General features: G+C 42.8%; 1 protein-coding gene across 1 annotated transcript in view; it reads right to left on the bottom strand.

Annotated features, from left to right (window-relative positions):
• The window catches only part of b4galnt4a (beta-1,4-N-acetyl-galactosaminyl transferase 4a), a gene marked incomplete at its 3' end in the record, with an annotated part of 189151 nt that overhangs the window by 40788 nt on the left and 120903 nt on the right, over positions 1-27460 (bottom strand). The window contains exons 4-7 of the mRNA XM_080504793.1: positions 21715-21810; positions 19995-20085; positions 17272-17372; positions 7719-7786 (exon numbers count right to left, since the gene is read on the bottom strand). Of these exons, the coding sequence (XP_080360919.1) occupies positions 7719-7786; positions 17272-17372; positions 19995-20085; positions 21715-21810 (356 nt within the window). The remainder of the gene's footprint in view (positions 1-7718; positions 7787-17271; positions 17373-19994; positions 20086-21714; positions 21811-27460) is intronic.

Below are 27460 nucleotides of genomic sequence, written 5' to 3'. Positions count from 1 at the left end.
GGGTGTTGTTGTCGACACAGCCTGCGGTTGTGTTCGCCGTTTCAGAGGGCGCCGAGTGTCGGCGGGGTTATCTGGGTTCCTCATGCCGACTGCTGCACCGTCAGTCGTGTGGCTTCACACGACTGACGCACACTTTAAAGGGAGTTCTTTCAAAAAACTGACAGGCAGCGGTTTCAAAAATTGTTGCCATCAAGTCATTTTCTTTTCCCCACTTGGTGTCATGAAACCCAGTTTTGAACGTCGCAATCTGCCTGTCAAGGTGTCAAACATCACAGATGTTCGCAACACAAACACGACCGATTTAAAAGTTATTAATTCGTCTCAAAAGCATTTTTGGGAACTGGGAGGAAACTAGAGCACCTGAAAAAAATATATATTTTTTTACCCCCCCTCAGAATCTGACTTGTTTACATGTACTCAGGTTTTTACTTAAAAAAAAAAAACGTATAGCTCCCCCTCTATGTTTATCCTGGAAAAAATACAACGTCACGAATTGTGATGTTTACCCGGCTAAAGGAAGCATCAGTGTTTCCTAGGCTAAAGGAAGCATCACTGTTTACTAGGCTAAAGGAGATTCTAAAGGAAGCATCAGTATCTCCTAGGCTAAAGGAAGCATCAGTGTTTCCTAGGCTAAAGGAAGCATCACTGTTTACTAGGCTAAAGTAGGTTCTAAAGGAAGCATCAGTATCTCCTAGGCTAAAGGAAGCATCAGTGTTTCCTAGGCTAAAGGAAGCATCACTGTTTACTAGGCTAAAGTAGGTTCTAAAGGAAGCATCAGTATCTCCTAGGCTAAAGGAAGCATCAGTGTTTCCTAGGCTAAAGGAAGCATCAGTGTTTATTAGGCTAAAGGAGGTTCTAAAGGAAGCATCAGTATCTCCTAGGCTAAAGGAAGCATCAGTGTTTCCTAGGCTAAAGGAAGCATCACTGTTTACTAGGCTAAAGTAGGTTCTAAAGGAAGCATCAGTATCTCCTAGGCTAAAGGAAGCATCAGTGTTTCCTAGGCTAAAGGAAGCATCACTGTTTACTAGGCTAAAGTAGGTTCTAAAGGAAGCATCAGTATCTCCTAGGCTAAAGGAAGCATCAGTGTTTCCTAGGCTAAAGGAAGCATCAGTGTTTATTAGGCTAAAGGAGGTTCTAAAGGAAGCATCAATGTTTTCTAGGCTAAAGGAAGCGTCAGTGTTTCCTAGGCTAAAGGAAGCGTCAGTGTTTCCTAGGCTAAAGGAAGCATCAGTGTTTCCTAGGCTAAAGGAAGCATCAGTGTTTCCTAGACTAAAGGAAGCATCAGTGCTTCCTAGGCTAAAGGAAGCATCAGTGTTTCCTAGGCTAAAGGAAGCATCACTGTTTACTAGGCTAAAGGAGGTTCTAAAGGAAGCATCAATGTTTAGTAGGCTAAAGTAGGTTCTAAAGGAAACATCCGTATCTCCTAGGCTAAAGGAAGCATCAGTGCTTCCTAGGCTAAAGGAAGCATCAGTGCTTCCTAGGCTAAAGGAAGCATCAGTGTTTCCTTGGCTAAAGGAAGCATCAGCGTTTCGTTGGCACCAGAGCAGCTGCGGCGGTCCAGGTTTCTTGTCCGGAACTTTCCTACCTCGGCGACATGAAAGGCCAGAGCGCTCTCTGGCCTTTCATGTTGCTGGGGTAGGAAAGCTTGTGTCATGTGTCTCTGCTGCATCGTAACGCCTTCCCACTCAAAACGTTTCAACATCGTCACCGCCGAGTTAAGCCTCTAAAGTCGTTCCTCAGAATTGCAATTTCGACTCCAGACGGAGTGAAACGGAACGAGAAACCGCAAGCGAGGAACAAACATGAAAGAGAAAAAGAACGTTTTGGAAGGAGGGTATAGAGCACCTAAAAGCCCGATATGCAGTCATGCAGGACCCACACAGGGACTAGCAAGTGGAGGCTGTTTTCATTTAATGTACACACACACACACGGAGAAAACTACACACAGTTTACTGTGTGTGTGTGTGTGTGGGAATTCCCATGTACGCTTTCAGGCTCGGCGGCCCGTGATCACATGACACGGAGACCTTCGGCGAGCGAGTGAAGTGTTTAGAGCGAACCTCTCAGCAACAATATGTTTCGCTGCCTGACAATATGATTCAGGCCTGCAGCAGCCATTAGTCACTGTTCACTCAACTCCACCGCAATCTGCCGCGCCCGGCGCAACCAACCGCGACGCACGGCGAGTAAATAACTGCAGTCCGGAGTGCGAGGGAGAGAAAGGAACAACCTGGGCAAGGAGGGGGAGGGGGAGTGGGAGGGGGGGAGGGGGGGGGCGTCTGTTGTGTTTCAGTCTCCAGACTCCGTCCTTTTTGTGCTTTGATCCTTTTTGTGCTTTGATTGAGGCTTTGAGAGGGAAAGTCTGTTAAGTAGGGCTTGAATAGGAATTTAGAACGACGCCGATACAGACGCTGATACCAACACCGATGCCGATAGCAACGCCGATAGTGACACCGATACCAACACCGATACCGACACCGATACTAACACTGATACTGACGCCGATACCGATACCGACGCCGATACTAACACCGCTACCGACGCAGATACCGACACCGATACCGACGCCGATACCAACACCGATACTGACGCCGATACTAACACCGATAACAATACCGACACCGACGCCGATACCGACACCAACACCGATACCAATACAGACGCCGATACCGACACCGACACCGATACCGCCGCCGATACTAACACCGACAACGACGCTGATACCGACACCGACGCCGATACAAGTATCAGGTCCGATACTGTATTGGATCATAGCATCAAAGCGGACGGTGTTCCGGGAGGTGGTTTGCAGCAACACATAACCTTCGTATCAGTATAAAATATTCTCATTGACATGTATTAGGTACTTGTGTCGGTGCTCAGTATCGGCCCACAAAGTTTTTACAAAGGGGCATCGGTTCATCCCTACCGATCAAGGATAATTTCCAAAGTGGTTTTCCACCTTGAAAAAGCAAAAATGAACGTGATATTATAGAAGTACGGTAATCCTCTCATTTCCTCAATTACAACTTTTGTTTTCATTTCCCAGGTGATCGAATCTAACGACTGATTACTGCGCCTTGCATACATCCTCCGCCGATGCAACGTTTCTCGAGTAAAATTACACTCCGTTCCGTTGCGCACCACTAACGCGCTCATTGCAATTCTACCCCGTCTAATTTGAGGAGTACCTATTCCGTCTCGCAGCACGGCAATTAATCCTGCCGCTCACATTCGGGAGCACATCTTGCTATAAACAGATCGGGCGTAATGGTGTGTGTTGTACAGTGCAGCGCGCCCGACGTGCGGAAGATAATAAATAAACTGCCTTTGCTTTGGGGTGTTTCAATAAAGCCATTACACGCAGAGAATTGCAAATGGCACAGTAATTAACCAGCGCGTTAATGCACAGAGGCACTTATTAGCTCGCATGTGAAAAATACGAACATGTTCTCTGGTACACCCCTCCCCCACAACCATCCACCCACAGGAACATCAAAACAGATTCTGCTTTAATTATCTTGAGTTCGACCCGCCGTGACGTCCTTGACGTGCTGAACCCGCAGCAAGCGTCGGCGCCGTCGCTTTAAAATAAGGACGGATCCTTCATCGGTCCTCAAACCCTAAAACTATTCCGTCTTCAGAACAAGAAATTCATTACGTGTCAGGAGAGAGAGTACAGAGTGCAAGAGAGAAAGTACAGACTACAAAAGAGAGTTCAGACTACATGAGAGAGTACAGGCTACAGGAGAGAGTACAGACTACATGAGAGAGTACAGACTACACGAGAGAGTACAGACTACATGAGAGAGTACAGACTACATGAGAGAGTACAGGCTACAAGAGAGAGTACAGACTACAGGATAGAGTATAGACTACATGAGAGAGTACAGGCTACAGGAGAGAGTACAGACTACATGAGAGAGTACAGACTACAGGAGAGAGTTCAGACTACATGAGAGAGTACAGGCTACAGGAGAGAGTACAGACTACATGAGAGAGTACAGGCTACAGGAGAGAGTTCAGACTATAAGAGAGAGAGTATTGACTACAGGAGAGAAAGTACAGACTACAGGAGAGAGTTCCGACTATAAGAGAGAGAGTATAGACTACAGGAGAGAGTACAGACTACAAAAGAGAGTTCCGACTATAAGAGAGAGAGTACATACTACCGGAGAGAAAGTACAGACGACATGAGAGAAAGTACAGACTACACGAGAGGGTACAGATTACAGGAGAGAAAGTACAGACTACAAAAGAGAGTTCAGACTATAAGAGAGAGAGTACAGACTAGCGGAGGGAAAGTACAGACTACAGGAGAGAAAGTATGGACTACAGGACAGAAAGTACAGACTACAGGACAGAATACATACTACAGGAGAGAGTAAAGACGAGTGGAGAGAAAGTACAGACTACCGGAGAGAAAGTACAGACTCCAGGAGAGAGAGACACAACCACTGGTCCCCACAGAGACACAATCACTGGTCCTCAGAGAACTGGTCCTCAGAGACACAACCACCGGTCCCCACAGAGACACAACCACCGGTCCCCACATGTCCCCTCAGAGACACAACCACCGGTCCCCACAGAGACACAACCACCGGTCCCCACAGAGACACAACAACCGGTCCCCACATGTCCCCACAGAGACACAACCACCGGTCCCCACAGAGACACAACAACCGGTCCCCACATGTCCCCACAGAGACACAACCACCGGTCCCCACAGAGACACAACCACCGGTCCCCACATGTCCCCACAGAGACACAACAACCGGCGACAAACACACACATTTCTGTGCTCCACCACCTTTTTAATGTCTCTGTCATATCCTGCCTCCACACTCTGCTGCTCTGTTGTTGCCTTGTTATTGAGGGAATGCAACACTTGTCTGACGGGGAAAAGAAAACTTTCAGACGTGCCCCCCCCCTCTCTCCTCTCTTCCTCCAGTTTTTCTTTTCCTTTTTGTTGTGTTGTTTTGTTGTCACCTCTCGGTGCTCCATTGTAGGCTGGCGTGCTGCTGTGCCAACCAGACCTGGAGGAATCCCACGCAGAGAGAAACTTTTGCCTTTCAGCATTAATGCGGGAAAATGAAAATGGATAAACGGTTACAGTTTGGTTGTCACAAAAAAAAACCCCACGCCCAAAAAAAAACAAACAACCTACACTCGCGTATATATAACGAAAGCAAAAAAAAAAAACAACTTTCACCATGTGTAGACGGAATCTACAGCCTCAGATCGAACACGAACCACACGAAACCTCACACATTTTAAAATGGCGTCGCTCTTTCTCTTTCTCGCTCTCTGGACGTGACGCTGGGTTTCTATGTGAGTGACTGACTGACTGACTGACTGACTGAGTGCGTGAGTGAGTCATTGCGTGACTGAGTGAGTGAATCATTGAGTGAGTGAGTCCTTGAGTGAGTGAGTGAGTCCTTGAGTGAGTGAGTTATTGAGTAAGTGAGTCATTGAGTGAGTCATTGAGTGAGTCCTTAACTGAGTGAGTGAGTCCATGAGTGAGTGAGTGAGTCCTTGAGTGAGTGAGTCATTGAGTGAGTGAGTGAGTCATTGTGTGAGTGAGTGAGTCCTTGAGTGAGTGAGTGAGTCATTGAGTGAGTGACTGGGTCATTGAGTGAGTGAGTCATTGAGTGGTGAGTGAGTCCTTGAGTGAGTCAATGAGTGAGTCCTTGAGTGAGTGAGTGAGTGAGTGAGTGAGTCATTGAGTGAGTGAGTGAGTGACAGAACAAGGCTGCCCATCTCTCTCCCTCTCCCTCCCTCACTCTGTCCTCTCCCTCTCTGTCGGTCTCTGACTTCCTCTCTTTCTTTTAAAGAAACGTTATCGACAGGCGAATGAATGAATGAATGAATGAATGAATAAATAAATGAAAGAACGGCGTTGTCGTGGCAGCAGACCTCCACGGTAGCGTTCATCACTGAGACTCTTCACTGTGGTCCAAAACAAAACCACCACTTCTCAGCGGCCGTCCACACAAACACACGGCGGGGCGTCGGGATCCGTCGTCCACCAGCCGATGTGAAACGGTGAAAAGAGCCGTAACTCTGCGAACCTTGACTAGAAATACCGCCGAGCATATGCTGGTGCGTGTGTGAATAATTCAAGGCGGCGCTATACGAGCTCAATCAGGCAAACGCAGGAGCCCAAAGGAATAGAAGCACTGCTTTAAGCATCTTCTGTCCTGCATAATTATATCAACTTAACAATAAATTCTTAAGCAAGCCGGCTGCGGAGACGTTTACATAATAAAAGGGGGCATTTTATACGAGCTGCCGCCCCCCCCCCCCCCCCCCCCAACACGCGTTTAGAAGTAAGGATGATTTCGTACCTTCTCATCTCAAATGTAGGTCGTTTCAATCGTTTTTCTTTTCAGAAATATTTTGCATTTACATGGTTGAGTACACACACACACACACACACACACACACACACGCACGCACGCGCGCGCGCGCGCGCACGCACGCACACACACACACACGCAGCAGAGGACAATACTCTATAAACATTAAAAATGTTAGCATACAGATGACAGATTATGGTGACTGTCAAAATAAAAGCGCCAAGTCCCAGAAGCATACTGGGATTCAACAATCATCCATTTTTTTTTGATATTATACGTTTAAAAACTCAAAAGAAATGATCCGTGTGACAAATAATAGCATTCCAGATGGTATTCAAAAATAATAAAAAAAAAAAAAAGCCAATCTATAATTTAAGGGCGGTGTTAATGTTGGTAGAGAACAAATGTTAAATATAGATTTAATGATGAAATGAAAAGATGTAATTCAAAAAGCATTTAATATGTAAAATGATTAAAGGTTATGCTGTGAATTGTGTCATTTGATATTTACTTATGATCTAAAAAGTGATTTCGAACTTAAACTGTCATTTCGTTTCGTATCTTTATTATTGATCTTTGTTTGTAAACATTCGATGGTACAGGATCGGCAAAATAAGCCACCGGCTTCAGTTAATTTCTCCGTGATAAAAGTTTTCTGTTTGCTTTGTATGAATGCAGCTGAAATAAAACGATTAAAAAAATATGGACTGGGAGGAAAACGTTGTGATTGTCCATCGACTGAGCAGAAGAACTACCTGGAGGTGGAGCGTTTTCGAAAACTCCGCATTTTCTCCTGTTCCAACACAGTCGGGGAGCGTTTGATTTTTTTTAAAAGTCAAGTTTTCGCTCGATCTGTTGTCGCGTTAAAGAGACACGCACAAAAAATACCAAAAAACACGATGGGAGTTTTCGTTTTGACTGCTGGGACTCTCCATTCGCATGTTAATTTAAAAAATAAATAAATAATTAAACTCTTGCACGATATTGACGTGACCAGTAAAGACTCTGGTGAACGACTGAAGATATAAATATCCTCCCGCATGGAGCCGGAGTCAGAATCACAATCGGCTTGATTTGTTCAACACACAAGGAATTTCACGTCGGCAAGGCTGCGCCGCGCTCTCTTTGTACAAATGTACACGTTACGTAATAACGACGAGCGAAAAGTATTTCTAAAAAAAGTAATTAAAGACTTAATATGTACAAGACTAAATAAGATAATAGTGCAACAGGATAATAAAGGAAGCATGAAAGGAAAACGACTGCCTTTTCACAATAAAACACTGTCTGGGATTCCATACGTGTGTGTGTGTGTGTGTGTGTGTGTGTGTGTGTGTGTGTGTGTGACATGTACTCACTGTACAGACTTGGAGGACTGGGACCTGAACTTGCTGAACTCGCCTGGAGCCGTCCACTCTGTGCCCAGCTGGAATGAGAGAGAGAGAGAGAGAGAGAGAGAGAGAGAGAGAGAGAGAGAGAGAGAGACAGAGAGAGAGAGAGAGAGAGAGAGAGAGAGACCATCTTTAATCTCCCTGGCATTCAGAAAAAAAAAATTGTCCACACGTCACTATGAACACGACTTCAGGGCGTGTAGTACCTCCGCCAGGCCTTTAGGGGCGCTGTGACACATCAGAAAGACACGGCGCACGTAGACATTTTTAAACTAGACTCCTACTCATAGACTTCTATACAACTCTGAGTTCTATAGGTCTACGCTCCCGCGGCTAGCGGACGTCACGACACGCCAACCCCAATAAGTTCCACGTCTACTTTTATTGTCCCCGTGGGGGATTTTCATTCCTCTTTCTTTTTCCCCCCCCGAGGACGCGACCGCTCGGCCACAGAGCGTGTTTTTTTTACGTGATGCACCTAAACGCATCGGCCGTCTTCCCGTCGGCGTGACACTCGTTTAAAACCCCCGACTCCTGGTGAACCGTCCGTCCTGGAGGACGCCTTCTTTTGTCGGCGGGACGGAGTTTGAGGCATGAAAAATACAGTCTCCCAGTCAGATATCGGTGCATGAGGCCACAAACGTCACATTTCACATATTCTTCATAATTCCAAAGAGTTTCACGTCGTCGTCGACTCATTTTCAAACCAGGGCGGGGGATAAAAAAAAAAGAAAAAGTACTGGTCGATTTAGAAAGATGCTGCAACATGCTGATCATCTCCCCGGTTATGAAGGAGATGCAGATGAAGAGTAATTGGCAAAACAAGTATAATTTGCCCCCGAGCAACCGGGGTGGGAGGGGGGAGGACGAGGGGGGGGGGGGGGGGGGTGCAATCAGGAGGAGTGTTCTGATCGGCGAAGTGAGCAAACAGATGAGCGCTAACGACTAGAAAGAGACAGAAAATGAGAACGAGGGATTCCCTGCCAATACCGGCTCTAAGAAGGCGGCATCGTCCAGGGGGGGCTACTGGGGGCCCCAGGGGGCTCCTGAGGGCCCCTGTTCTGAGCTTCACGGTCGAATCTGGGCCCCATTCATTTCCTCAGCAAGCCAGCAGAACTAATTAGGGCCCCGTGCTGCTGCTCGGCTGCTGCTGCTCTACCAGTCCAGCTCACACAGACACAGCAGATTCTGAATGCAGCTCCTATGATCCAATATTCTAACGGAGGGAAAATGAAGAGAAAAGCTGAATTTTGGTAAATACACTTTGAATTTAAGGTTTTTGACCCGTCAGCTGTGGGGATCAAACCTCCAACCCCAAGTCCGCCTCTCAAGACCTCCAGGCCAGATCTGCCCAAACCAATGGTGCCCCGTGTGAGGCACTCTGTCCATCGGCTGGGGGCAGTTTGGGGGGTGTTCAGTGCTTTGCTCAAGGACACTCCAACATTTTGACAGTGAGGATGGGGAATTGGATCGCAAAAACGCTACGCAGTTCCTACCGGAAGCAACTCCGACTGCGACGTGAAGTCAATTTTAACGGTAAGTTCTGGTTGTGAAATACAGTGAACTGTTAAAATAACTGCTTCTAAAACTGCTGAGTTTCTACAAACTTACCCTGTTTGAGTTACTTATTTTTTATTATTATTATTATTATTCAAGTTCCTCTTGGAGCGCAGGCCTTATGTTTGACACCCCTGGTTCATATACGTTGAAATACAGCATATCTATTATCTCTATGTCTCGCTTTTTTACTTTTTAATTTGGATCCGAGGGGGTTCAGTAAAAGAGCCACACACACACACATACACACACACACACACACACACACACACACACACACTGGAATTCTCCATAACCTTCAAGCGAAAATGAAAAAAACTTTGACAAATCTGGGTTTCATGGATTAGGTGCCTCAGCAGTCCTTTAAAGTCTCTTTAAGTCGACGGAAAGCTGGGAAAAGATGTCGGCACATCAACATAAATGTTAACATTTAACAAGCTCGTGTTAAAAAAACTAAAAAACAAAAACGCCTATATTTTTTTTTATTCCCCTTATTTCAGGTTCTCTCCTGGAGGGTGTTGTGCAAACACACACACACACACACACACACACACACACACACACACACACACACACACACACACACACACACACACACACACACACACACACACACACACACACACACACACACACACACACACACACACACAAGAGGCAGTAAAGTCACGTTTAGCGTTTTAGCTACCGTCTTTCTGGTTTAAAAAAAAAAAAAAACCGAGACGTGAGAATCAGGACGATCTGCACACGTGCAAAAACATTGACATTAAATAAAAAAGTTTTTTAAAACTACCGTAAATTTCAGACTATGAGCCGCTACATTTTTCACACACTTTGAACCGGCTCAAAATATTGACGCGGCGGCATTTATGGATTTTTACGGTTCAGATCCGCGGCGATGCGTTCAGGTGCATCGCGGAACTCCGACCTCTTTTTGGTTCTTTTTGGTGGTAAAGAGAGGAGGAGGGAGAGAAAATAAACCAAACCATAGACCAAGCTCAACTACACACACACACACACACACACGAACACACACACCTCATACAACATCTTAAACACACACCGCCTCACTGACACGCTGTCGTACTTTACTTTTATCTCAAAAGTATCTTGTGAGAAATAAAGCGGGGATTTCAGAGATCGAATTTCTCAAAGTGAAAGCGAGAGAACCCAGACATGCGCCAGCCTTGGTTTAACACACACACACGCACACACACACACACACACACACACACACACACGCACACACACACACACACACACACACACAGGTACCTTGAGAAAACTCATTTCAGACGGCCAGTGGCGCTGAAGCGCTGAGAGGTGAAATACGAAACACGGTGGGGAGATAAAAGGAATTCGAGAGTCGAGCCACTGAGACATTAGTCGTCCTTCTATCAGCGTCTTTCCTTCAACACACTCCCCCTTTTCTCTCCACACACGAGGAGGGAAGAAACCTCTGATAACTTTAACGCTATTATTTTTTTCGATCTTCCCCCTTTTTGAAGTTTAAAAACGCCAGACGTTCTCACCGCGGGATCTATAATCCGACTCTCCAGCCTGTCGGCGGTTGAAGGTTGACGCGGCGAGTCGTGTCCGGACTCTGGACACTTGCTTCCTGTTGACGCTGGAACGCGACTTAGAAAGCCTTTTAAATCCAGCTACTCGTCCTCCGAGCAGTGGAACGAGAGACGTGACTCTTCCAGCTCTGCCAGGTCACAGGTGTAACTAATGTCGTTAATTAATTGGCCGCACTTCATTAGCGTGTTCCACGTTTTGAAGCCCAGCGGGTCGCCGGCGACGTCCTCGCTTCGACTGACGCCATCAGTTAAGGGTTCAGTAGCAATGCGACAAAATATAGTTGAACTGAACTGATTAGCCTTCATTATATTCACACGGATTTAAAAAAAAAAAAAAAAAAAGCTTGTACAGCCTTGTTTGATCTCATTCGTGCAAAGCCAGCAAAATTTAAAAAAAAAACAAAACAAACATTTTCTCATTACAGAACAATAAAAGTGCTCCGACATCCTGAAAATGTTCAGCTTTCACCTGACAAGCCGTCAAAATAAAATCTCCAGGTTAGCTTTGATGCTAATGCTAATTTGGCAGCAGAAAGCCAGTAGTAGGGAGAGTGGCTCAGTCCCGCCGCCCAGTGTCCAAATGTGGCATTACCATGATTTAAGCGACCGTACGGTCGAACAGCTCTGCCGTTCTTTCTCAGCGATTCAGCTTATTGTCGCCTTTTTTTATTCGTCTTCGGGGTTTCTGTCATTTCCCTTTTCATGCGTCCTTTTTCGCACTATTATCCAGAACAAGTCCCACTTCTTCACATTCTATTTTTTCCAGTTTAGTCGCTACGTTTGCATCTGTTTATTCTAAAACGTCATGAGTATTGTACTGTTTGGTTGTTGTTGTTAGTACTGCATTAAGTGTGGACCATTTGAAGGAAACGGGGAAGACTTTGACCTTTGACCTCGTCATTGACGACAACTTTTTGCAAACGTCCACCAAATTTTATTTTGTCTGGATTTGTAACTTCAGTTTAGGACGTTTAGGACAAAATCTGTTGTTATTTTACTGCAGGTTTATTTATTTTAATTCATTTTACTTCTGTTTTGTAATTGACTTAATCTATTTTAGCTATTTTTAATGTTTCACTTTTTTTGTTGTAGCCTTTCGGAAACTAGGCATTTAAAAAAAAACCAATATATATATATATATATATATATATATATATATATAATATTTGAGGCATTTTAATTGGCATTTAATTTTTATTTACTTTTTAATACTTTATTTTTGTTGTTTTTTATATACAGATTTGAGGCATTTTAATTTAGTTTTTGTCATTTGAGTCATTTTAACTGTTTTACTTTTTTTTAATACTTTATTTTTGTTGTTTTTATATATACAGATTTGAGGTATTTTAATTTTGTTTGTCATTTTAACTGTTTTACTTTTTTTCAATACTTTATTTTGGTTGTTTTTTATATACAGATTTGAGGCATTTTAATTTTGTTTTTGTCATTTGAGTCATTTTAACTGTTTTCCTTTTCTTAATGCTTTATTTTTGTTGTTTTTTGTATACAGATTTGAGGCATTTTAATTTAGTTTTTTCATTTTAGTCATTTTAACTGTTTTATTTTTTCAATACTTTATTTTTGTTGTTTTTTTATATACAGATTTGAGGCGTTTTAATTTAGTTTTTTTCATTTTAGTCATTTTAACTGTTTTACTTTTTTTAATACTTTATTTTTGTTGTTGTTTTTTATATACAGATTTGAGGCATTTTAATTTTGTTTTGTCATTTTAGTCATTTAAACTGTTTTATTTTTTCAATACTTTATTTTTGTGGATTTTTTATATACAGATTTGAGGCATTTTTATTTTGTTTTTGTCATTTGAGTCATTTTAACTGTTTTCCTTTTTTTAATGTTTTATTTTTGCTGTTGTTAATGTAATGTTAGTCAGTTTGGGAAACTAAATTTGCAAAAAATAAATAAAATACGAGAGAGATTGAACTTCAGTGTCTAACAAACAGATTTGCAGCTCCCAAGGTGACGTCATGTTTTCATTAAGGATTCCTGCTGGGAGACGTCGCTCACATTCGGCACATCATTTGAAAGCGAACCGCAAAAAACGCTGACAGGCGTCTCCATGGAAACGCCACGGCCCTCTGCTTTATTTTGTCGCATCACTGTTAAACGTCTCCCGGCGGGCGCATCCCATTTATAGCCGGTTCACCGTTCGGGGTGACACGGCGGTGACAGCCGGCGTGAAGTAGCAATCCTTCACAATAATACGTCTATTTTTGGGAGCGGTGAGTCGGGAACTGCAGACATTATGAAGCGGAACCGGGAACGTTATCATGACGACGGATAAGAAAACTCTGCTGACATTAGTAAACACTTTTCTCTTTCTTTGCTGCTGCAGAAGGCTGCAAGATAGTGTCATATTATTTAGGAATAAATTCACCACTTTCACAAACACGCAACAATCTCTTTGTGTGGGTGTTTCCCTTTTTCTTTTTTTTTTGTGTGTGAAAGTAAAATACATCTTAAATCATTTCCACCAGTTTCCATTTGCTTTTGTACTTTACAGTTTTCACCTCACCTGCAAGAGGCTCTGAGCAGGCGAAACACCAACATTTTAAACAAAGAAAATATTACCGTATTTTCCGGACGGTAAGCCGCGACGTTTTTCCAACCCTGCGGCTTAAAACACGACGCTGCTAATTTATGTATTTTTATGCGTTTAACAGGCTACGTGCCGTCAGATTCTACTTCCACATGCTGTTTTTAGCCTCGGCTTCTCCAAAACTTGCCTTAAAAGTGACATTTCTTCTCCAGCAGCTGACGGCTGTGAATGTTGCGTTCAGGCGCATCACGTAAACTAGAGCGCCGGACTCCGTGGCTGAGGAGTCTTCCTTCTCGGAATCACAATCGGAAAATAAGCGATAAAATACTTTGTCAACAGAGATAAAACGCTTGGTGATCATGTATCTGTGTCTGTCTGTCTGAAGGCTTCGCAGCAGGAGCACTAGGCACAACACAGGAATGAGTGCAGGAATTTCCGGAACTACGAAAAACATATTTGCGAGAATTATTGAAAATATGAGCAATCACCGTGTTCCTGCAGTGAAATGTTTGCCCGGTCAAGAGGCTTGTTCATTAAAAAAGAAAAAAAAAAGGTGATTCAAAAGAAATATTGGAAACTGAATGTTCAAGGTTTGATCTTCAGTTTAAAAACTAATTAAAATGCTGCATTCAAAATAAAAATAAGTGGATGAAAGTTTTTTTCACTTTTTATATAATTTTGATTCAGCTCTGGAATGCTTTATTTAAATTTTTCACTCTTAAATATAGGTTATTTTTTCAGTCGAAGATTTAATGGTTTCAGATTAGATCAGATTTTTTTCACATTCAAATCCTGTTTTCAAGTAAAAATCTTTTTTTTTTTTTTTTTTTTTTTACTTTCAAAACTTTTCTTCTATTTCAGGTCGTATTTTTTCAGGTTCAAAATTTCGGCCCCGTTTTTTTTCAATCACATTTTTTGTCTTCAAATTGAACTAACCTTTAGACCTAGATCTAGCGCCATAGATCTATCTAGCTCCACGGTGGTAGAGTCTATACGCCAAACTAAACACTTTCTATCAAAAATCTCAACATAAAAGCCAATTAAAATAAAATCTTCTGGTGAACAATATGAACAATGAAATGTCAAAAAAAAAAGAAAAACACGTTCTCTAATAGCTGTTGAATTATTCATGTTTTTACAAAGTCACGCTAGTTTGGTATCGTTCACGGCAGCATCGCCGATACCTCAGTGGGTCTCTGTGTTTTTTTGTTTCCGCTGAAGACATTTCTTCAAAAATCAATGTTAACTTTGATATTTCTACAAATTAGACCTTATGTAAGGCTTTTCTTGTAAAAAAATAAAATTCTGTTTTGATGTACGACTTTGAGTTTTAAGCAGAAATTGTAAAAAAAAAACAAAAACAAAAAAAAACAACCTACTTGGACCTTCTTTAAGAGTCTTTAGCGCACGCCTTGCAGCGAGGCTGCTTTACAGATTTCAGCGGTGATGTGCAAGGGCACAAGTACACGTCTTGTATAAAACTTAACTCACACACACACACACAAAAAAAAAAAAAGGAAAATCAGGTCACCTTTGAAAGTCTTCAAGTAGTACGATGTGTTTCTTTCTCTGTGAGCTCAGACAGGTGACTTGCATACTGAAGGATGGAGCGAAGATCCAGATTTTTTTATTATTTTTTTCCCTTCCCCCTCCATCTGTGTAACACGACGTGTGTTTTGAAGACAAGCGAGACCCCGTCTGTCAGCCGCCGGCAGGAGGAGCGATCCCGCGGCCTGTCAGCCATTACCTGGATGATATTTCTCCGCCGCTAAATGTCACATCAATATTCGCCGCCGACTAATTAATCCCGGCTCCTCGGCGGAACCCGGGTGACGTCTCGCGTCCCGTCGGAATACAGATGGCGCCGGCGGCGAAGCCGCCGAGGCCGGACATTTTGACTCCCGGAACGGCGCCCGACTCGATGCTCGTTAAAATCTCTCGGAAGGGACTTCGACTGCAGGCGGAGGCGGAGGCGGAGGCGGTCCTTCAAGGATAGGTGGGAAAGGGGGGAGAAGGATTTTTTATTTCATTTTTTTCTCGTTTTTTTTGGTCACCGGAGGTTCTGCGGGGGGAAGGATATTTCGTTCTCGGAGGTGACTGATTGTCGGGGCGTGAGGGCGGCGACCGCCAGGCGAGCCGGCGATTACTGAAAGACCGACAAGGTCAGACGGTTCGCCGCTCCGGGGGGGGAGGGGGGGGGGGTCGAGCCGGGGGCAGAATTAAGAGCTCGGGGGCCGCTGGCCGGTCGGGACCCGGCGCTCTCGGGTCTCGACGTCGATGTCGACTCGGCGTAATGTCGGTCAAACGGCTTTTAACCCCGACAAGCGTCAATAGCTACAGTATGTGTGCGGCGTGGAAAACTGACCTGTCATTGTTGACGGATGAGAAAACTATTCAACCCCCCCCCCCCCCCCCCCTCCCCCCCCACCACAGCCTGTACCGCCACATACATCTATATATTAATGATATATTTTTTGTTTCTTTCTTTCTTTTATCATTTTTAAAAATGTATTCAATTTTCAAATACAATTTTTTTTTAATTTCCAAATTTTAAAATGTTCGAATACATTTTCAATTTTCAAAATAAAATATATTAAAAAAAACATTTTTATTATATTTTTTATTAAAATTTTTGCACATTTGGAAATAAATAAATAAAATCTAAATAATTTTTAGCCATATTTAATACTTAACTGATAATAATAATAATAATAATAATAATAATAATAATAACAATAATAATAACAATAATAATAATAATAATAATAATGTTTTTTTTTTATTCTCGAACCTCAAAGACACGTTACAGTCACTCGGTAACCAGTGCATTAAAAACAGTAAAAACAATACAAGATACACAAATAGTCTCACAATAAGATTTAAATGTGAACTTTAAAATCTGTGTGTCTTGCAGTGAAGAAAAGTCTGTATTTTACTTGAATTGACTGACTTTACAGTGGGTCTGAGTGCGCCGTCGGGCTAACGGGCCGTCGGGTCGTTTGTATTAATCCTGTTCAAAGATATTCCTGTAAAAACGTTTCTTCCCGCAGTCTGCTGCGCACGTCCTCCTTCTACATATCCTCCAAACTTTACCTCTTCGTCTTTTGTCTCATTTTGCCGTCTCTGCTTCTGCATTCGTACCTCGAAGGCCGTCAATATTTTCCACCATTAATTCCTCCATCAACCCACCGTGAAGAAGACGAGCAAATCAAAAGTGTTTATGATATTTAAAATAGAATTATTTAAAAAAAAAAAATTTTTTACTTTACAAATCGCAGCCATGTTGGATTATTACCACTGATGTCCTTTCAAATCACCATCGGTACCGAGGTAATACAGAAATCGTGTGAACAGAACTTTAGTTGAGGCTGAAATTTGTCCTTCTTCTCTCAACAAGTGTCTCTTTGTTAAACTTCTCCGGCTCAATTTCTTGTTTTTTATTCTTCTTCTTCTTTTTTTGTTTAACAGAAGTAAATGAATCCAAAACCAAACATTAGGCTTTGAGGCTGGTGCTCTTTGGGCGCACTAATAAATCGCTGCGTTCGATCTCCCCTCTGGCTGCATCACATAATAAATCCACTCTGATCAAGGTTTGGCTGTCCGGTAGGTACATATATCTCACAAAGGGTTTTAAAAAAAAAAAAAAAATTTTGTTGCTATTTAATTCATGACATTGAGAGAGGATGGGAGGCTTTAGACGGTGATTCAGACTCGTTCTGCCTGTTGCTAAGCGATTTTAATTCTAACCGGGGCCGGCCGAGGGTCGTCGTGTTGAACTGTGATTCAGATATTCGCCACAAGGCTGCAGCGCGGCGCCGGACCTTACCTGTCCCACGTAGACCAGCAGCCTGGCGTTGAGAGGACTCTCATCGGGACTCAGCCAGAACTCTGAGTTATCGTCCGACGACACAGAGAACTGGAAATCACCTGCAGGGGGAGGGGTTAAAAAAAAGATCAAAGTCAAAAAAACAAAACATCAAAAGAATGATGTCACATAAGGATGGTCACGGTACTTTCAGACAGGAAGTGACCCCCGGCGGTTTTAGCGGCCGTTGCTTCCTCACCGATTCATTTGAAATAACCACATCGGCTGAAATTAGTCTTAAAAAACGAGTTTTAACAGAATTACGTGTGCGTTCAGTTTTTCATGCAAGGTTGTAAAGCGTTAATATTCGGACCTTGAAAAAGCGCCCTTTGCCTCAGCAGATGCACACGTGACGCCTCAGATATAAAACCAACCCTTTTCGCTTCGTCTAATGTGCCGCTTTCATATTTTGGTATAGAAAGGAAATACGGAAATTTTAAAACCTTAAATGATGAGAGCTTATTCAAATTTGAATATTGACATGTTGTCCAAAAAAAAAAACCTTCAATAATCTTTAATAACTGTTGCAACTTTCATGGTCAACCATTAAAAAGTAAAAGGCGATTAGAAAATAAAAATAATAATGACTATGTTGCTAAGATTTTCTTCACTATGCCAGATGCAGTACATTTACACAAAGTTTGTAAAACTATGACAGGTTACATGAAAATGGCAGAAATTCTGAAAAGTTGTTGTTGTTGACGGACATTCTAGTGGACAGACGACCAAAGTTGGACTGTTATCACGGTGACCGTCAAAATAAAAGCACCAAGTCCCAGGAGAATTAAAAAAAAATCTAATTGTCTCTACTGAGCATGTGCAGAACGACGATAGCACATAAAATTGTGGTTCCACCCCCCACCCCCATTTCCATGGAGACGAGTTCAGAGTGTTTTGGAACGCAGAAACTAAACTATATAAACTTAACACTTTAATTTCAAAGTATGATGAAAAATTTTTGTTTATGTTCTAATAAAAAACTTTTGACTGTTTATTGGTGTTGGATTGGACGAGTGGAGGTCGAATAAAAAAAAACACAAAACATTAAATGTACATTTTCTGACTCTGAACTCTGAGCAAAATGTCTTTTACCGCTGCCAGCGTGGCCTCAGAGATAAATGTGGATTGTCAAACATTAATATTTATCTCTTATGCGGATTACAAAAGAGGCTCTGGTCTTTATTTAGCCACTGCCTCCGATGTCTTTTTGCACTTCGCGAACACGAAACTCCACCCGGGCTGAGCAGCCTCAGTTTGTCCGTTACTAACCCCGTCACCAGGTTCAGACTTGGTCTATTTCGGATTTTCAAGGCAGCGAAAATGTGCAACAACTCAAATGTTTCTGTACCCCTTTAAAAAAAATTGTTTTTTTTTAATGCAAAATATCTCCAGTTTTCAATGTGTGTCAATTGTACTGCGGTGTTTTTGTGTGACAGAGCTCCGTCTCTCCGTTTTCCTGGAGTAAAAAAAAAAACAACAACATTTATTTACATTTTTTAACATAAATTTCACACTTTCATTTGATTCGGGTGGCGTTTTAGAGATCGCATCAAACCGCCTGGGAAAATGTCACGAAGAGAGGAAGTAAAGAAGAAAGGCGGAAGTCCCGCCATTTTAGCCCGTGGCGGCTAGGCTAGTTAGCACGCGGCTAACGTTTCGCCACACACCATAGATTTAAACACCCAGCCTATCAGTGCCTGTTGACGCGGCGTGCCGACAGCGCCGCCATCTTGGTGGAGGTCACCCGCTCGTGCCGAACGTATAGATCCACAGAAAATTTCGCAAAAGGCATTTGTAGCCCGCTTGCTAGCCCACGTAGCAACACGAGCAATACGTCATTTTAAAGCTGAGGGAAACGGCAGCGACTTGCTAAACGAGGGTAAGATATCAGCAGCGTCGAGGCGGTTTGCTGCAAGACGAATATCGTTTACGTACAGAGTATAAATTAGGTGTCAGGACATCTATTAATTAATCGATAAGTAGCTAAAGTACTCGTACTCTTTGTCTTTTGAAAAAGCCGTATCAGTGCAATCAATATAAAAGAGGCGCTTTAATCCTGCATTTTGACATAAAACTAAAGTTTCTCCATGAGAACATTTATTTGTGCATTTTATACGTGTGGAAACGCGTTTATCCGCCAAATCACGCAGGCTTCGAACGTCGAGTTTCGGCATCATTGCGGTTCAAACTTGAGGCGCGACTCCACATTTCCACGGCACCCGTACGGAGGTAGAATGCGAATGATGGATGACGGCGGCGCAGGGAGCTCGTTAGAGCTCGCGCCGCGGCCCTGAGGATGGTTTGACCTTTGCGCCGGCGGCTCGGAGAGCGGCGAACCGCCCGGCAAACGCGACGCCGGGGATTAAAACGAACGGCGGGCCTCCTCTAATTAATAACTTCATATTCTGCAATTTGTGCGAGGGCACTTGGGCATTAAGGCTTTGCGGTTACCATAGCAACTGGACCTTGCGGGCGAAGGCGAAGAGGAGATTGCGCGGGGAGATTTTATTATTTTTTTTTCAGCTTTCGGCACTAATAAAAATGTGAGCGGGGACGATATCGCTGGCTCAGAAGAGCCCGGATTAAGAGGGATGTGGAAAGTGTCTCCTCTAATAAAAGGACACATGCTCCAGGGCCCTCGGCCTCTGATAGGGGGGGACTTAGTAATAAAAGCGGTTAGTTACCATCTCTGTAAGGGTGAAGGAAGCCAAATATTCTCAGGCCGTAGTTCTTCCACTTTGGAGCCACTGCCAGTTTTTTCACAGTGGTTCTGGTCTGCGGAGGAGAAGCAGGAAAAGTCCCAGACGTTAGAACCCCCGAACATGAATAAACATGACCGCCGGGCAAAATACTGCGAAGTCAGAAAGGCAAATATTGATCAATAGTGACCTTGTAGTTCCCGTTGCAGCTCGTAAAGGCATGTACATTTAATTAATTAATAATTAATTAACTTAATTGATACTTTTTTCTCCAATATAACTGCTACTTTGTTGATACTCTGTTTAATACAACTGGTTCTGCATCAATATTTTTTTCAATATTGCCAGTACTTAGACTTTTTATCTATTACTTGTGCTTTATTTATACCATTTTTTTTTTCAAATACTACTGGTACTTTATTTTAAATTTTATTTATTTGATTTTAACTATTATTGGTACTTTTCCTTAGTGATATGAATATTGTGTAGCAATATTATTTCAATATTCACAGTACTTTACTTAAGGTACGTTTTATATATATATATATATATATACACACACACACACATATAATATATATATATATATTTTAAATAATATAGGTATTTAAATTTAGATATATGTATATATTTTTTTTTTTTTTTTTTTAATTATATTTGTATTTAAATTGAGATCTATTACAGGTACCTTTATTTTGAAATATTACTGGTTCTGTATTGATACTTTTTCAACATCACCCCAAATTTATTCCTCCTTTTTCTTCTTCTCACTTTTACTTGTACTTTGATCAGTTTAACTAGTACATTAATTATATTTCTCAACTCTTACTGGAATTTTACTGATATTCTGTAATGTTACTGGTACTTTATTTATATTCATACCTTCTTTTCTTTCACTGGTTCTTTGATAGTTTCTTTATTGATGCGTTAATTATAATTCCCAACTCTATCTTATTGATATTTTGTATTCTTACCGGTACGTTATTTATAATTTTCTTTCAATATTACTCGTACTTTAATTATAATTCTCAACTATTAATGGTATTTTATTGATTCTTTTTCCGACACTGATGTCACACACACACAAAATAAAGCTGTATGGAGGAAATACTAATCGACGGACACACACAACATTTTGTGACATTTTCTAGTTTATTATTGTTTTTTCTTCTTCTTCTGTTTATGTTAAAAGTGTAGTACATCTTCAACATACTGGGAAAGAACTTTAATGACATTCCAGTGTGTACAGCTGGTTTCCATGTGAACTTTTTGTTAAATAAAAATAATGATGTGTTAAAGCCCCTTAATAGGCTAAATAAATAAATCTTTCAACTGATCTACGCACACAATGGCTCGGCAGTCTGATAATTTACCAACGGCCTCACGTAATTGCCCTCCGTGGCCTTTAGAGCCTCTTTCAGCTCCGGAGCGACGCGTCGGTGAGACGACGCGACACTTCCTGTCAGCGGCCGGCGACCCGTCGCCGCCACAAGCTGTTCGCCGAGAGTTAAGCGGTGAATTGCCCTCAGCCGCTTTCACATCCTGCTCATATCGAAAGAAGAAATCCACTCTGGATTCCTCCAGACGACACTCCTTTTTTTTTCCGCCAAACAAATCGATGGCGACAAATGCCAGGCGAGAGAGAGACAGAGAGAGAGACAGAGAGAGAGAGAGAGAGAAAGTTGTGGTTGCTATTGATACTTACATGAGGGTAAAGAGGGAAGTGCAGGTTCTTTCTGAGCTGGGCTACAGAGGAGCCGCACCAGTCCTCAAACACGTGGAGGTTTGCCTGGCCCTTCAACTGTCAACACAGAGAGAGAGGGAGAGAGAGAGAGGGAGAGAGAGAGGCACAGTTTCAATGCACACGCTCACTAGAAGCATCATGTTTGCTCTCAAACACTAAATATTCCTCCAGTACTTCTGCTGCAAGCGACATCTTCCCTCATGTGTGACATCAGCTCCCAGAGCAGCGCCGAGCCAGATATTAAAAAATTCTGGTGAATCATGAGTGGAAGTTTTTTTTTTTTTTTTTACCCTCCCCTGAAAAAGCAAGAGAAAGCGACTGACTGACAAGCTAATCAGGGGGAAGGTGGACTCCCCGCGTCTGGAGCAGTTTGTCAAAGAGCCCAAACCCACCGCCAATCCCACCGTCTTGACATTTGTCGGGAATCACAACGGGGGAAATCGCGGGACGGACGGCCCGAACCTTTGGGGGGGGCGCAAGAGTTTCTCCGCACAGGAGACAAAGAGACGGATTCTGCGACGACACGACATGTCAAACTCCTTCAGACGTGATGCGTTTTGGCTTTCTCACACACACACACACACACACACACACACACACACACACGTAATGATAAAGACAAACCGCGGCCACAAATCGCCGCACTCCGGTCCCCAATTTGCGCGGCGCTTTCCGAATGTCAGGCCCCGGGAGATCGTCTCAGTTTTTGATTTAATGACCTACGAAATAAGTTTTCACACTTGGATGGTCGGCGGAGCGCAACCGAAAACACCCACACACACACATACTTCATAAGTCAAACCACATATGGCATCATTTAATGCGCCGGGCGGTTGCTTTTTTTAAAAAATTCCGCCACGTGATAGTTTCCAACGACGGGACCAAGTATGACAGTGCGACGTTTCTCAGGCTCGTAGCAGTAGGGCAACGAGAGGACGGGGGCGTCAGACGCGACGATCCACAATCCAAGATTGTTAAAAAAAAAATAAATAAAAAATCACATTGATTATTTTCTGACAAGTTTTTTAAGAGTAGTGAAAACAACACCCGCGCGGAGTCGTCACTATTTCACAATTCCTCACAATTTACTCTAACGTTATCAACGTGGTAATATAGTGTGATATTTTCTTCATTTGTGCTCTTTTGGTTTCGTTTCATTTGTTTGTTTTGGACGTGACAGTGCACATTAGTGAATTTTACTGTAAATATGTTGGATTGGGCATGAGGTCAATTTACACCCGTTTGTCCCATGGACAACAAAAAATAAATAAATACGAGGTTACAAATATGTTAAAAAACAAAGACGATAAAAATAATTCTTCTTAAAAATCTACCGTTAAGTGCAAATATTAAAGTACTTACTCAGTAGTCTGACATTGGTAAAGTGCCATTTAAAAAATAAATATATATATATATATATATGGCTAACCAACAACCAAACTTATGACCATTATGACAATCATGCAGTTCAAAAATAAAACGGCGTCAAAACCAGCTAATTAGCTAGTGATTCGTGACGGCAGCGCCCCCATTAGGCCACCTAGCAAATTTCAGCTCAATCGGACAACATTTGTTAGCATGCTAACGTGCATGTTAGGCCGCGAATTATCCGAGCAAACCCTAACCCACTGTCGGCGGCGTACGAATTACAAAAGGGACCTGCCTTTCGCGAGGTCCCTAAGAATACAACACGTTTTAAGCGCACTTAAAACACAATTACATAGGTGCAAAAATAAACGGAAACAGGAAGCAGTACCCGATTAAAAAAAAAGAAAATTATAAATAAATAAATATATATATCAGCCATATCTTGTATTTTTTTTTAAACTAACTTAAGTGGAGATTTTTCAGATAATTTTAGATATAGTATACTAGTTTATACAACCTTTAATATATAAGGCATTCTGGACGAAAGAGGATTTTTTTTAATTTAATTTCACAATCACCCCTGGTGGTTAACCCATGCATGGATTTACATCTCGAAATATTCATTTGTCTTTTTATTCTTCTATCCTACACGAAATGTTGCTACGGCATGTGGTCAAAGCACATTATACTATGTACAACATTTAGGTGTGACAACATTTTTTTGGGGGTGTGTAATAAAGAAAATAAGAAAAACTTTCAAACACCAAATTAAACTGGACCGTATGTGTTCAACGCCCTCGCTATAAAACGTCGGATCAGGAGTGACCACATGATGGACGTCATCCTCCCGCCGTCGTGTTTTTTTATGGGGTGAATTAAAGACAAGGACACTCCTGGAGGAAAAAAAAAAAAAAAGCCATGTCTTGACAGCGTATTCTGCATTCAAAAGAGGAAGACATCAAGGCAGGGGGGCATTCAAACAGATGGCCTGACCCCCGGCGGTGGTGCCCCCCTCCCAACGCTCCGCACGCCGACACCACCGCGGCAATTACAGCTCATGAATTAAACACCAGAGATTTTTTTTTGTGTGTGTGTTTTTGAAAAACATGTCACTCCCAAACTGTGCGGCTCCACTTCACCTGTTTCCTTTTCTTTTTTTTTTTCCACATTTGATGGCATCAACCTGAAAGGCAAAGCGACGGGGGACCTGTGAGGTCGCCGGGAGTCAAACCAGCAGGAAGCGGCGAATAACCGGGAAAAAAAAAAAAAAAAAAAAAAATGGAGAATGGCAGCGAGAGGGAAGGAGCAGAGAGAGGTGAGGAGGATTTAGCAGGAGGGACTCGTCTCTGTGTAAATATGCCTTATGTAAAGCTTTTAATAGATTTCCTGTGGGTTTTTAAAAGCCAACCTTTTTTCAGGTCTGCCCCCCCCCCCCCCCCCCCATAACCCCCCCCACCCTGCCTCTCGTCAAACAGCAATAAGCGGGCGGCTTTAAAACTCTCTAATTATGCTCACACACACACACACACACACACACACACACACACACACACACACACACACACACACACACACACACACACACACACACACACACACACACACACACACACACACACAGCTCTACAGAGGCCACACGCTGTAAATCCGGCTTTTTGCTGGGGGGGGGAACTCGTGTAATTGGCTTCATTTTGTGGGTGACAGAAAAAGGGGAGGGGGTGGTGGTGGTGGGAATTGGGGGGGCTCTGTCGATGCTTCGGCCCTTACCGGATGTCGTCTTTGGACTCAGGCGAGAGGAAAGTTGCATTAAACTCACCCACATGTTTTCACCCCCCCCCCCCCCCCCCCTCCCCCCCGGGCTCCGCTAAACTGTCGGCTCCTGTTATCTTGCTTGACTTTCTTCCCCCCTCTAAGTGCTCCTTCTTCATTTTTCCTCCTCACCCTCGCTATTTAGGGATGCTTGTTCCGATAATGGACGAGTTAATAACGTTTAGCTGGATATCGATACGAGCGTTTATTGTATTTTTGAAATCTTGGAATTTTTTTTGTTATTTTTTAGAGATTTGTTTTTCAAGCTCTGAAGGGGGGCGGAGCTTGATAGATAAATACACTTTACTGATAGATACAGTGGACCCTCACTACAACGCGGTTCAGCTTTCGCGGATTTTTTTGTGTGCAATTTTGAATGCTTTTTTTTTTTTTTTAAAGGTGTATGAACGTGCAGTGTTCTGCATGCTGATTGGCTAAGGGAGAACCTGCACATTGTATTCTGTGTCCTGATTGGCTAAGGGACTGTAGACCCTTTGCCAATCAATCTCCGTGCCGCGTTTCGTGTAAGCGAATGCATACAACTTGCATATACATATTCATATTGCAAATACATCAACGTCTGAACGATAGAACTGTGACTCTCAAGTGCTGAAGTTTTGTTCCTGACAAACTCCACCATGTCGACAAAACATCCTGCACCGACAAAGGAACCTAGCAGAGGTCTGTTTATGTTTTAAAATCTACAAAGGTTTCAACTTTGGGAGAGTTTAAACAAGAGAGAAATGTGAGAAAAGGTTCATTCCATTCTGCGAAAACTGTATAAATTGTGTGGTGAGGGTTTTGCAGCCTTAAAACTGCGTCAAAACCAGCTAATTAGCTAGTGACTCATGACTGCAGCACCCCCATTAGGCCACCTACCAAATTTCAGCTCAATCGGACAACGTTTGTTAGCATGCTAACGGGCATGCTAGGCCGCGAGATATCCGAGCTAACCCTAACCCTAAGCCTAAACCCACTGTCGGCGGCGTACGAATTACAAAAGGGACCTGCCTTTCACCGAAGTCCCTAAAAATACAACACATTTTAAACGCACTTAAAACACAATTACATAGGGGCAAAAATAAATGGAGACAGGATAAAAACTGATAAAAAAAAAGAAAATTATATATATATATATATAGCATCGTTGGTGTGTGAGCCATGACACTCTTTAGCGTGTTGCACCTCGGAGTCACGAATACGTGTCAGAACTCTGTTCCCGAGTACCAGTACTCTGCGCAGTACCTCCACTGGCATCCCTACTAATTCCTCTCATTTCCTGCCTCCCTGTTCTGCGCGCCGCCAGCCTCCAGCCGTCACTCCTCATCTCGTCTTCTCCTGAGCTGTCAGCCGTCACGCTGACATGCAGCTTACTGCTCTATCATTTCTCCTGTCCCCAGCCTCACTTTGTGTTTTGGGATAAACACGGAATAAACGTTGCATAGTGATCATAGTTTTGCAGGGAGTTTTTTTTGCTTTTTTCCACATTTATCCAGTTGCGTTTATGTCAGTAAATAATTCAGCGAGATACGCTGGCAGCTTGTTTCTTCTAAAATGACAGGTTTGTTTTTTGTTTTTTGTTTTTTACCGACTGAGTAGGATAGATAAATAATGACTGCTGCTGTTGTTTATGAACAGGCAAGTTCAGAAAGCATGCTTTCATTCACTTAGGGTGCTTTTCGCGTTCGGAGAGTCCGAGAGTAGCCTGTGGTGGCTAGGCTACTTAGCTCGTGGCTACCCATGAGCACGATATGTAGTCTTCAGACCAGAGTCTTCCTCACGACTCCCAACATTTTTCTTTCTGAGTCGCCGCGGTTAGCTTTGATCGTTTACTACCCAGAATGCATTGCGCACTACTTCACCTCATCTCACCCGCGAGAAAGATCGCTCGCTAACGAACCGAGAGCATTTCAAGGCGGCCAGAGATCGTATGCTAGCGCCAAGTTTGTTGGGCGCTAGCGCGACGCCCGAACGAAAAAGTTTTTTTTCAAAACTGTTTTGTGTTTACACGGCGATGTTGTCACGGAGACTGACAGTATGAGTATTTTTTGAAAAGTTCCACCTTCGCTTTTTCCTTCCCCACCTTTAATGTTTAATTTATCCTTTTTTTTTTTTTTTTTAGAAATGTATCTATTTTTTTTCTCTTAAGTGTTTGGCCTGGCAGTGGGTGGCAGGTGAGTTGCGTGTTGACATTCAGGGTTCATCCACACGACGAAAAAAAAAAAAAAAAAAAAAAAAAAAAAGATCTTGTTTTCTCCCCAGCCTTCTCCAAAACACCTCCGTCCACTCGTCACTATGAACTCGGCTCAACACGAGGCTTCGGGGCGTGTAGTACACATACCAGGCCTTTAGGGGGCGCTGTGACTCACCAAACACACCAAAAACACAGAAGAAGACAGAGCACATAGAAATTTAGAAGTAGATTCTTTTCACAAACCTGAATTGTACTCTAGTTCTATAGGTCTATGGCTCTTCCTGCTGCTAGCGTCATGTAGCTTCTGTAGCTTAACCGGAGCTTGTAGTCCCTGAT

This window comes from Blennius ocellaris (assembly GCF_963422515.1).
Source record: "Blennius ocellaris genome assembly, chromosome: 11".
NCBI lineage: Eukaryota > Metazoa > Chordata > Actinopteri > Blenniiformes > Blenniidae > Blennius > Blennius ocellaris.
Note: the sequence above shows the minus strand (reverse complement) of the source record. Positions and strands in the feature narration are given on the sequence as shown.